The sequence below is a fragment of the Metopolophium dirhodum genome, chromosome 7 (genome assembly GCF_019925205.1).
Source record: "Metopolophium dirhodum isolate CAU chromosome 7, ASM1992520v1, whole genome shotgun sequence".
In the NCBI taxonomy this organism is placed as follows: Eukaryota; Metazoa; Arthropoda; class Insecta; order Hemiptera; family Aphididae; genus Metopolophium; species Metopolophium dirhodum.
Window position 1 is genome coordinate 18,628,472 of NC_083566.1, and position 12,154 is coordinate 18,640,625.

At 32.3% G+C, this 12,154-nt stretch overlaps 1 protein-coding gene across 2 annotated transcripts; it reads left to right on the top strand.

The window, feature by feature from the left end:
* Positions 1 to 3,406: 3,406 nt before the first annotated feature.
* On the top strand, positions 3,407 to 11,053 carry LOC132948399 (eukaryotic translation initiation factor 4 gamma 2). 2 transcript variants are annotated; one of them, XM_061018836.1, is made up of 4 exons: positions 3,407 to 3,568; positions 5,520 to 6,206; positions 6,433 to 6,798; positions 8,933 to 11,053. In XM_061018836.1, exons 2-4 carry the CDS (start codon positions 6,015 to 6,017, stop codon positions 10,619 to 10,621), a joined length of 2,247 nt encoding a protein of 748 aa, XP_060874819.1. In that variant the 5' UTR covers positions 3,407 to 3,568; positions 5,520 to 6,014; the 3' UTR covers positions 10,622 to 11,053. The 2 variants fall into 2 exon arrangements, with proteins under 2 accessions (XP_060874819.1, XP_060874820.1); XM_061018837.1 differs by having other exon boundaries at positions 3,420 to 3,572.
* The last annotated feature ends 1,101 nt before the right edge of the window (positions 11,054 to 12,154 follow it).

The window sequence follows — 12,154 nt, forward strand, 5'->3', positions numbered from 1 at the left end:
TTTGACAACATTTATCAAATTTAAAATTTATAATTATTTTGTAGTTAAAAATGTATAAAATGCTCAACTTTTATAGCTAAGGATTTAGAATTTAAAACAAGGTTCTACGTAAATAAGTAAATATATAAATTACTTTATTCACAATAATATCATAAAATATACTTGGTAACACGAACTACTACACAGCTAGCGTAGTTCGTGTTTAGTAATATCATAGGCTGAGTGCTGACTGACCGTTTTCATTCAGAATCCTTTTTCTTATACAATGATATTAGATTCTGAGCAAAGCGATGAATGTATTGATTTTACAATGATTGATGTGTGTTTTTTTTTTTTTATTCATTTTTTTTTTATGTCTGTCATCACCTTTTATAGGGCAGTAAAAGTGCTTGGATTTTCTTCAACAGTAACTTTTCTGATAGGAAAGTGAATCTAGTTGGTACTTTGGGGGGGTTAAAAGTTAACATTTCCCAGTAGTTTTCGAAAGCACCGTGAAAAACCAAAGAAAAGAGGTGGGTAAGTGGATGTCGCTCTGCTGTACTGTAGGTTACAAGTGGGTCACTGTAATGGATGGTGCTAAATTTGAATTCGATGATATAATATCATTGTATAAGAAAAACGATTTTGAGCGAAAACGGCCAGTCAGCCTATGATATTACCAAGTAAATTTGATGATATTATTGTGAATAAAGTAATTTATATATAACCTATTTACGTGGAGCCTAGGAGCCTTGTTTTCAATTTTCAATCCTTAGCTATAAAAGTTGAACATTATTTATACATTTTTAACTACAAAAGAGAAATTACACGAGAAATCGAGTGAATATCAAATGTTGTAAAAATATGAATTTCAAACGCTCGTAAAAATTTAATTTGACTTTCTTGTAGACATTTTTTTTTTTGATAAAGGTAGACAAACTTATGGATAATCTTGTATTACATTTTCAAATCTTAGATTTAAAAAGAAAATTTTTATGAATTCTCAACTCAAAAAAATTTATATCAATAAAATTTTATTTGTTGGTTAAAAAAGCTTGAAAATCCAATAGAAGTTTCTTAGATTATTGTTTCAAAGGCAGATGAAAAAAATTAAAAATCCTTAGTCCTAGTTTTTATTTATAAGCATTTAAAGTTCAAATCTTGACAAAATACGGAAAAATCACGAAAATTAGCAAATTATTTTGAGATAAGAATTCATAAAATGTTTCTTTTTAAATCTAAGATTTGAAAATGTAATACAAAATTATCCATAAGTTTGTCTACCGTTATCAAAAAAAAAAAAGTCTACAAGAAAGTCAAGTTAAATTGTTATGAGCGTTTGAAATTCATATTTTTACAACAAATCTTTTAGAAAATTTTACTGAATGTTTATATTTTCATTTTCTACACACCATATCATTTTGAAAATATTTTGACTCTTTTTGAGCTGTTTACGGACATTGTCTGTTTTCAATTTTTTTAGTTTTTTTTTTCTATAAATATCAATAAAATTTTATTTGTTGGGTAAAAAAGCGTGAAAGTTTAATACAAGGCTCCTGATATATTGTTACAATAACAGTTGAAAAATATTAATAATACATAGGCACAATTTTTTTTATAAGCATTTAAAGTTAAAATTTTGACAAAATTTATCAAATTTAAAATTTAATAATTATTTTGTAGTTAAAAATTTATAAAATGTTTAACTTTTATAGCTAAGGATTGAAAATTTAAAACAAGGCTCCGCGTAAATAGGTTATATATAAATTACTTTATTCACAATAATATCATCAAATATATCATAGGTTGACTGACCGTTTTCGCTCAGAATCGTTTTTCTTATACAATGATATTATATCATTGAATTTAAATTTAACACCATCCATTACAGTGACCCACTTGTAACGTACTGTACAGCAGAGCGACATCCACTTAACCACCTTTTTGTTAGTAAATTTTATTAATATTCGAACAAAAATGGAATGTTTTGTTTAAAACACATTTTTATATAATGCTTATATACCTATTAATGAATATTGAATACATTAACCTATGGTTTATAATAATATTAATATATTGTTATATAAAATGTAGGTACCATTATAGTTGCAGTTAACATAAATATATAGTCATAAAAAGAGTAGATATACACCTTATGAACAAAGGGTTCATAATTAGATATTCTAGCATTTCAAAGCTGATATTGCAGACATCTTCACAGCTCGTACAATCCTTAAAATTGTATTAATTTAATAGTTTATAATAACAAGTATCCACCTATAATATATTATAGAATACTATAATAGAATTACTAGTTGATCTAGTATAGGAGAGCGATAAATAGGTACTTTACGACCTATTCTCATACTTACCAAATATAAAAAAAAATGCATTAAATCGGTCGATCAGTTCGTACACTAACACAGTGACACGGGATTTGTGTAATTTATTATATGTTAATCGTGTTTATTATGTATTAGGTATCATTTTAATCATTTATGATTTATCTATGATATTTATGTACCTATCTATAATCTATATAGGACGTAGATACTTACTTATTTCATCGTAATTGATAAAATAAAAAATAAAATGTTCTACATTTTGGAATCAGCCAGCCTACCCAGTGCAATAACATTAACCCTTGTCCAGTCGTCCCCCTTGATGGAGAATACCTATAAAATACGTAGAAGTGTACTGCATCAATAAAAAAAATAAAATATTAAAAACGTCATTGACGTGGTAGGCGAGTGTTAAGTAGTACGTTATAAAAATAATAATAATAATAATAATAATAATAATAATATAGTAATAGTGTTTATAGTTGTATTTGGCCGTGTAAAATGTCAATGGCCCAATGGCCGTCTTGTGCGTGTATCGCCACCATAGGTCAACGGCCAATGTCGCATACTCGCATTGTGATTTGTGACGCGCGGATGACCACTACGCGATCGACGACCGAATATGTCGGGTACTCGGACTCTGGGAGTTGTAGACTTGTACCACACGTATTGTACTACTATTTGTAGAAGTATACGTTAGTAGCTGTAGTTGATATTGGGAAAGGAGGGAAACCACAATCAAACAAGGACGCCCGTTGACCACAGTGCATACAACTTACTTCTTACTTGGGCGAGACAACGACAACTACAACTTACTTACTATAGTCACTACAACTTTCTGCACACACTTTTCCGACACTATCCTAGTACACCACTGCGTTTGTCGAAACCATGGGAGTATCCGTGCCTCGTGAACGAAAATCGCGCGGTCGGGCTGTTTAATGTTTACGTTGGTCACGCCAATCGCACGCGGTTGCCGACACCGTTGTCGTGGTCCTTACTGCTTGGTGAATACTATAGTCAACGAGAATGCGACACACACGCGCAACGACCGATGTCGGGTCCGTAATTACTCATGAATTGTAATTCCGTATATTGTCGATAGTGTTGTCGTCCCGTGCGCCCGTGTCGTCCGAGCTCACCGTCGAGGCATCAACGCCGCCACCCCCACCGACGACGACGGCCCGCAATCAATTCCCGTCACGAATCACGATTGCCCGACAAAGACCGACCGCAGCTGCAGCCAAGTACGTAAGTCGATTTTCTGTTACACAGTACGCACTAACAAACGTTACATTCTAGACTGTTTTTATATTTTATTTATACTTCCTATTTTTGATTTTTTTAACTGCCCGTCGCCGTTCGAACCTCTGTATTCGCGATCAAACGTAGACGTTCGTTGTACATTTCGTTTAAGTGTTTTACGTTTTTTTGTTCTTCGTTCTACCAGCACGCCTTACCTTGCAGCTAGCGTTCTGCTTACCGCGATGGATTTCTTCTAAACAAAGGTAACGAGAAAAGGACAGATATCGTGTGCGTGCGTGTGTGTGTGAGTGTATGTGTGTGCGTGTACACGTCCGTTGTATGTGTTTACGCTATCGCGCGCTCATGTCTGTGTGTGTGCAGCCGTCGTCGTCGTTGTCTCGAGTACAGGAAACGTAAATTCAACCCAAGGCGTTGTAATTTCATGCGTTTTCCTTGTACCTGTTGATCGACGGTGTTTCAATTTTCGGCGATTGAGCGTCTTCGTACGTATTGTGTAATCGAACACAGTCTCATCGAGGTTTGAAAAGTATCCTTTTTCCGACGGTGGTGGTGTGCCGTTTGAGGGGGCGACGATCGTCATCACCGCCACTCTTCCCCCGTCCCGCCCGCGTCGTGAACACTGGTTTTTTCGCCGTCGTCGGGTCCGTCCTTGTCCTCGTCCTCGGCGCGCGCCTTCCGTCCGGTGATCCATAACGTGCGAGATAAATAATCTCGATGACGTTCAACGCGCGCGATCCATTCACCATTGTGTCCGCGTTCCGCTGCTCAATCTTAACCTAGAATATTCGCAGTGGTCTGTCACTGTCGGCGATTCTTCGGGGATTACCCGCTCGACAATTTCGTACGTCGCCGCCGCAGGTAAAACACCCTACCACTCCACGCGAATCTTACTCACGGATATCCGGCCGTTGTGTTATATTTTATTTTTGGGTTTTTTCCGCCGTCCAGCGTCGGTCAACCTCATTCTACCTATTTAGTGTGACTGTAGTGTAAACGTCGGATTATATTTATATATTTTGCTTGTCTGCCAGAAACTTCATTTTTACCTAAAGGTCTTCTAGGTTATTTAATGTAATATTTTAATATGTAATACATTCGTGTGTTCAAATCTTTGTTGAAATTTAATTTTCATTTTGGGTATTTATGTGAAGTCTAGGTATAAGATGTCAAGTAAAATGTAGGTTCGGAAATGCTCAATCTTATTTTAGTTCCACTCTAGAGTATCATGAGATTTATATAACCTATTGCAAGGAGGATAAGTTGCTCAATTTTTGTTACCTCCAAAATTTTAAAATGTAGGTACTTAAGTAATTAAACCACTATTGAAACTCTTAATCATTGAATAAATAACACATTATAATCACTAATCAATTATAGTATTTATATCATGTTTGATTTAATAAGGCTAGATGTATTATTTGAGATTTACAGTTGCAGATAATTCACCAGAATATATTAGGTATAACATTAAATCTCTAAAAAATTATCAAGGGAATTTTTCTCTTATCTGCGAGCAATTGCATAAAAGCTAATTAAGAATTTAACGAGGAATTTCTGAAAACTATAAATAATATTAGGTAACTAATATGTATATTTTTTTAATAATTATATTTATAATTTATCGAGTAGGTACCTAACATTGTAATGTAGGTATTATTATTATTTAATTGAATTAAGTAGTTTAGAAAATCATTTAAAATTTATAGACACTACCTAGTACTTACTGACTACTATTTACTTTGAATAACAGAAATAATTAAAATTAAAATAGGCATGTGTTGGTTTTCAATCAAGTTGATTAGTTGTAATTCATATTCCTACCCTTTGGCTTTTTATTTCAAACTATTAAATTACAATTTTATGATTCCTCATACATCCTTGTATATTTGTTAGATTTATATAATATTTATGTGTATATTTTTATATTTTTAGAAATTTGCATGGAATTATAGCTGTGATACCCAACCAATAATCAAGATATTGTGTAGTTCAGATTTACCTGCAAAAGTCCACCATAATACACCTACAGTGGTGTCTCATATTAAAATATCCAGTTTGCCGTTGGATACTAGGGAGGAAGAGACATATTCGTCCCCGCAGGTGACACGTAAAGACACGACGGACGTCTACGCAGAACGCGGGGGTGCTTCTCGTGTCTTCGGAGGAAGGGACGACGCCCGTTCCGAATCCAATCAGCAACCGCGTTGGATACCTCCCTCGATAATCAGACGCGATGCACTCGCCCAAGAGGACGCTAATGATGCCGTGTTTCGCAAGGTGCGCGGCATTCTTAATAAGCTTACGCCTGATAAATTCCAAAAACTGAGTGATGATATTTTGCAAATTGGCTTAAACACCAGTGTTGTACTGAAGGGTGTCATATTTTTGATTTTTGAAAAAGCTCTCGATGAACCTAAGTATAGTTCTATGTACGCACAGCTGTGCAAACGGCTCAGCGACGAGGCATCAAACTTCTTAATTGACCAAGATCCAAACACTTTTCGCGAATTATTACTAAAAAGGTGTAAGGTCGAGTTTGATAACCGTTCTAAAGCAACAGCTGAGTTTGACAATGACAATGGAACACCATTATCTCCAGAAGATGAAGAACGACGACAGGTGAGATAAATTTATAGTATTTAATTTATACAGTACTTAGTGTAATTCTTGTACAAAAACATGTCTTATTTAATTCCCTTACAATATATACCTAGTATCTAATATTACCTATAAACCTTGATTTATTATGTCAAAAAAAGACTGCTATTTTTTATATTTTCAAATGTATTTAATCTATGCAGCATACATTTTACAAAATTTAAATTACCTATTATATGATTCATAGGTGGCTAAGCGCAAGATGTTGGGCAACATACGCTTCATCGGCGAACTTGGCAAGTTGGAGATCGTGGCGGAACAAATATTGCACTTGTGCATTCAACAGTTATTCCCGAGGAAGTCCAATGTCAAGGACGCGGCGGAGGACCTCGAATGCTTGTGTCAGATAATGAAAACATGTGGTCGCATATTGGACACGGAAAAAGCAAAACCACTGATGAATCAGTATTTTGATAGAATTGCTCAGTATGCTGAATATCCTGAACTGCCATTGAGAATCAAATTTATGTTGTTAGACACCATGCAATTGAGAAAGGACAACTGGGTACCACGAAAAGCTACTACCACAGAAGGTCCAATGCTCATGGATCAGGTTAGTTTCAATGTTATAGTTTTTTCTTAAATAGGTACCCAATTTCTGTTGATAAAAAATATTATTAGCTATTGTTTATGTTTTTTAAACTTTTAACAATAATGCTAGATTATGAAGTAAAACCGACCAGAGTTATAATTTGAAACACCCAGTTGAGTATTTTTTTCCCTTAAACATTTGTTTGACAAACTTTCTGTATGGTTTCTAAAATTGTAAAAACTTTACAGCTAAATTTACAAATTTACCAATAGTTTCATAATTACAATAACAAACAGTATAGGTTTATGTAGGTATAGTATTAAATTAATTATTTACTTAATTTATTTTATGTATTTAAAACTTATTATTACACTTATCATTACTGTTACATATAATAACATTATTTTATATTAGGTATTTACATGACCTAAGAAAATATGAATTTAATTTCTTATAATTATTAAAGAGTTCAAAAAATCACACTTTTCTTTCTTACTGACAGCATAGTTTTCATGACATTGCACTTTTGTTACTATTGAATCAATAAGTTTTGTTAATTTAATATTTACAGACATCAAAAGAAATAATTCTATCTTATATTGGGGTACACAGTTTTGTTGTTGTTGTTCTTCTTCTTCTGGCCTACTAATACGGACCATTAAGGTCCTTTGCCACTTCCACAATCCTTCTTCACTGATCCCTATCCATTGCCATATCGATGCTGAAGGTGTTGTTTATTTTGGACAGGTCTCTCTTCACCGTATCAAACCATCTCTGGTGCAGTCTTCCCAGGGGTATCTTTCCAATCGGGTTCCCCATCATAACCTTCCTCATGAGAAGGCATCCTTCTGCCTGCCACAACGTCGCCCGCCCATTCTATCCTCATACTACGAATGAATTGGGAAATACTTGGATGGCTATAAAGTCTTTGTAAGTCGTCATTCTTTCTTCTTTCGAATACCCCTGAATCCACAGTATACACTGGCCCATACACATTCCTCAACATTTTCCTCTCGAAACTTTCTTCTTCTTCTTCTTCTTCGAAAGTTTTTCTTCATCTCATTTTGTTCTTTCCCATGTTTCACATGCACGTTGCTATAGTGCGCAGATATGTGGAGTATAACCTCTCTTTCGTTTGGCGCGATAGAAACTTTGATGAGAACATCTCTTTCATAGTATTATGCTTCTATTCGCCGCAAAATATTGTATTGGTATTGCAATGATGAAACAATCGGTACCTTTTCTGATAGAAAAGTGAACTTAGTTGGTACTTTTGGGAGGTCAAAATTGAAAATTCCTAGTAGTCTTAGAAAGCATTAAAAAAACAAAACAAAAGTGATAATTTTTACGCAAAACCAATTTTTAAGGAAATCAATTTTATTTTTTAGGTTTAACTCAAAAATTAATAATCGTAGATCATTGAAATTTTCACCAAATATGTATATTAGCATTTCACATAAATGGTAACATTTTAAGTATATTTCAATCTCCAATTAAACTTAAGCTTTGTACACAAACTTGAATGTTGTCAAACATACCCAAATTTAACACAAGTGCTTAGGGCATAGATTATCAGGATAGTATTCCACAGTTATATTTTTTATATTTATTCATATGGCTTGTAAATAATGACAATAGACTATAAACGAAAACCATTACATAGTATTAATATTGGTTAAAATGATTATAGGCTATAAGAAACATAATGTGGGCAAAATATCGTAGAGTATAACATTAAATATAGGATATTTGAGTACATATAAATTGATATAGAGAGTACATATTATTCATAGGTTGATGTCTAGGTTCTCTATATCCACTCGATTGCGTGAGGGGTTGCATTTACAAAGTCCTCAGGTGCCCCATTAAATTTATGTTATGAGCACTGGCATAGTATGTGTGAAATAGTCTGGTGGTATGGGCCACAGTCCCACTCTAGAATAGAAGTTCTATAACAAAAGCTTACATATTCCACATTTTTCACTAGCATTTAGTGATGATTCTTCTAGCCCCACAATTAGTTTGTTAATTAAAACGAATACCAAAAGTTCAAAGTTGTTAATAGGACAATAGTATCATGTTTACTCAGTACACTTTTAATTAAAATAATAAACTTAATAATGAATAATGGTATTAATTTAATATTTGTTTCTAGGTGACTGATATCGTGAGTGGAGAGACAAATGGGCAGAATCAGAGAAACAACCAAATGCAAAATGTGAATCAGTCTAAAGAAATGTTCAGACGCTCACTAAAAATACGAGATGATATGATAAGTTCTACTCCGGTATTACCATTCAATTCTACAATGCCAGATAAATTTAATTCCATAAATGGTTTTACCAATTCGGGTAATTACTATAATGTTAATGGTCACAAAAACCACCAACGACTATTAAATATTAACTCTGGAAATAACTATTATCCACCAGCTAGAATAAACTATACAATTAATACCCAGCAAAATAACAATACTAATAATAATATGAACAATAACAATATGAAAGATCTAGGTCCAAATATTAAAAAACTATTACGTGTTCAACAAGGTACTAAGCCTGAAGATATGTCCTTACGTCCAGCTGCAAATAGTATGTTATGTAAACAAATTCAAATAAAACCACCACCATTATCTATGACTCATATAGGTCAATCAAATCAAATAAAGCTAACTGAAGTACAACAAATTCAGATTAAACAGAATTCACATGATAAACATAAAAACCTGAAAAAAGATAAAGGAGTTTCTAAAGAAGAAGCTATAAAGAAAGGATTAGATATTTTAGATAAACTTGGCACAGATCCATCTATGGATGCTATGAAAGCAGCAAAAGCATTTGCAGATATCAAGGTGCCTGATCGATTTTTAGCAGATGTTATGTATGTCCTTCTTTTTGAACGGTTTCGTAAGAGAGTTGATTTGGATGAAGAATTACTATTCCGTTTCACTCAGGAGACCAAGAAACAAAGTATTATTTCTGAATCTATTGCCATAGATTGTTTAAAACGTTTTATATTGAAAGGACCGGAGTATGAGTCTGATGATGATAAAACATTATATAAACGTTTTTCCAAATATGCTGCTGAAATCTGTCAAAACGTAGCTTCTATATCGGAACTCGCAGAGGTATCAGAGAATGGTAAAAGATATCCAGCGTTCTTAATGGTCTTACAAGTATTAAATGAAGTCATAGGAAAAAATGAACTAACAACAGTGTTTAAAGAAAGTAAAGTCAATCTACTTAACACTTTACCCGAATCTTTAAGAACTAAAGAACAGCTTGCAGAAATTTTGCAAGAACGTAATTTAACTTTCCTTTTCCCATTGCTGCGTATACAATCTGACTTGTGGAAACAAATTACTAGTGATCCAAACCCAACTCAATTCTATAAATGGATTAAAGAAAATTTAGATCCCGTCCATTATGTCGATCCTGGTTTTATAACGGCCTTAACCACAGTGATGGTCAAATTTATAACTCAAGAGACCAACAGTACTGAAGTAAATGCCTCGAAAGCTGATTTGGAAAAAGAAAAGAGCCTCCTCGAAAAATTCAAGCCAATTATGAGAACATTTTTTGATGACCAAAATGATCTGCAAATGAATGCCATCTATGCACTACAAACATATTTTTTTTCACTTGATTTCCCCAAAGGCTTGTTGTTAAGATGGTTCAATTTAATGTATGAATTGGAAATTGTTGAAGAAGAAGCTTTCTTAAAGTGGCGTGAAGATGTAACAGATGCATATCCGGGCAAAGGCAAAGCATTATTCCAAGTAAATACTTGGCTGACTTGGTTAGCTGAGGCAGAATCTGAAGATGAAGAAGATGATGACGATTGAAATTTTAGTTTAACTAATTAAATATCATTCTATTCTGGTTTTTGGTTCTCTTGTAGCTCTAATGTTTGTTTATTTTTTTTTTTTCAACATTATTCTTTTATTTTGTGTGTGCCTCGATTATGAAATTTAAATCACTTATACTGCCACCAGTCTTATGCTACTAGTAAAATTATTAAATATGACACTACATGAAATAAATTGACAACCTCATATTTAAATATTTTAATTTTTAATTCAACTAAAGAAAAAATACAAATGTCTGTGTTCTACTCTGAATTATATTATCTTATTTTGGTTTATCATTCGCTTTTAATTGAACATTTATAATTTGTTCAATTATTCATTCAAATCTTCTCATTATAATATAATTTGTGTCAAAACTAGTTTAAAATTTTCAGTTTTCTAATAATAAATGTGTGTTAAACAATGTAATATTACACCAAATCATTTAAATACTACTCAGTAAGTCCTAATATCTCACAAATTGTTAAATTCCAAAATATTTATAATAAATAGTTCTGAATGGTAAAATTACAAATTGTGGTTACATGACTTAATTATTATTGTTATTGTAGTTTCCAAATGGCAAATATACAAAATACCGGAATTTGTGTATTTACTATCACTGATTTGTCTCATACAATGTATAAGGCAATGTCTTAGTGTTTTTTTTTTTTTATTGAACATTTGGTATTTTTAGTCTACTTGGTTGGTTTCATTGCTAGGCTTACTAAAGAATAACAACCTGAAATTCTTATGCATTGCTCATTATTTTCATTATCTGTCCAATATACAATTTTATCATTAAAAAATGTAAATAATATCATCAATTTTAATATGTTTCAACTGTTTATTTAACATTGTTTCATAAACACAGTTTGAGGCCGTTAAATAAAATTAAGTAGTTTCTCCAATGTTGATGTGATATATGCGATATAATTAAAAATATATTCGATAAAAAATTGTTTGAAAGTGGGTAATGATTATTGCCATACAATTGAATCGGTCTGTTGCATAAGTTGAAAATAAATCAATGTCATAATATCAGTCCATCTTAATGATTATATTAAATTGAAAAATTATAAAAACTTATACCTATATATTTATATGATGAACATGAGCTTTCAGTTGTAATGTATTTATTTTGATTTGCCTAATGCCAACTATTATATTTGTAATAGTTTAGATTGATGCTGCAATACATTTTCTTTTTTAAAAAAAAGTTTTAGGAACGACAAAACGTTATAAGAATAATATTAATAAATCATAAAATGGTAGACATTTTTTTCTTTTGATATTTTGATTGATCAATTTAGTTTTGGAAATTTCAATAACTTAAATTTAGGAAATTTTGTTTTCCCCAATAGAGTTTACTACTATTATTTGCATATTACTTATTAGTTTCAGATTTTAAACACTTATACCTTCCAAACTGATCATCTAAAATCCATATCTATAGTTAAATGTTGATGGATTATTGTGAAGACTTACTATAGTATAGTACATACAAAGCATAATAGTATAATGTATATA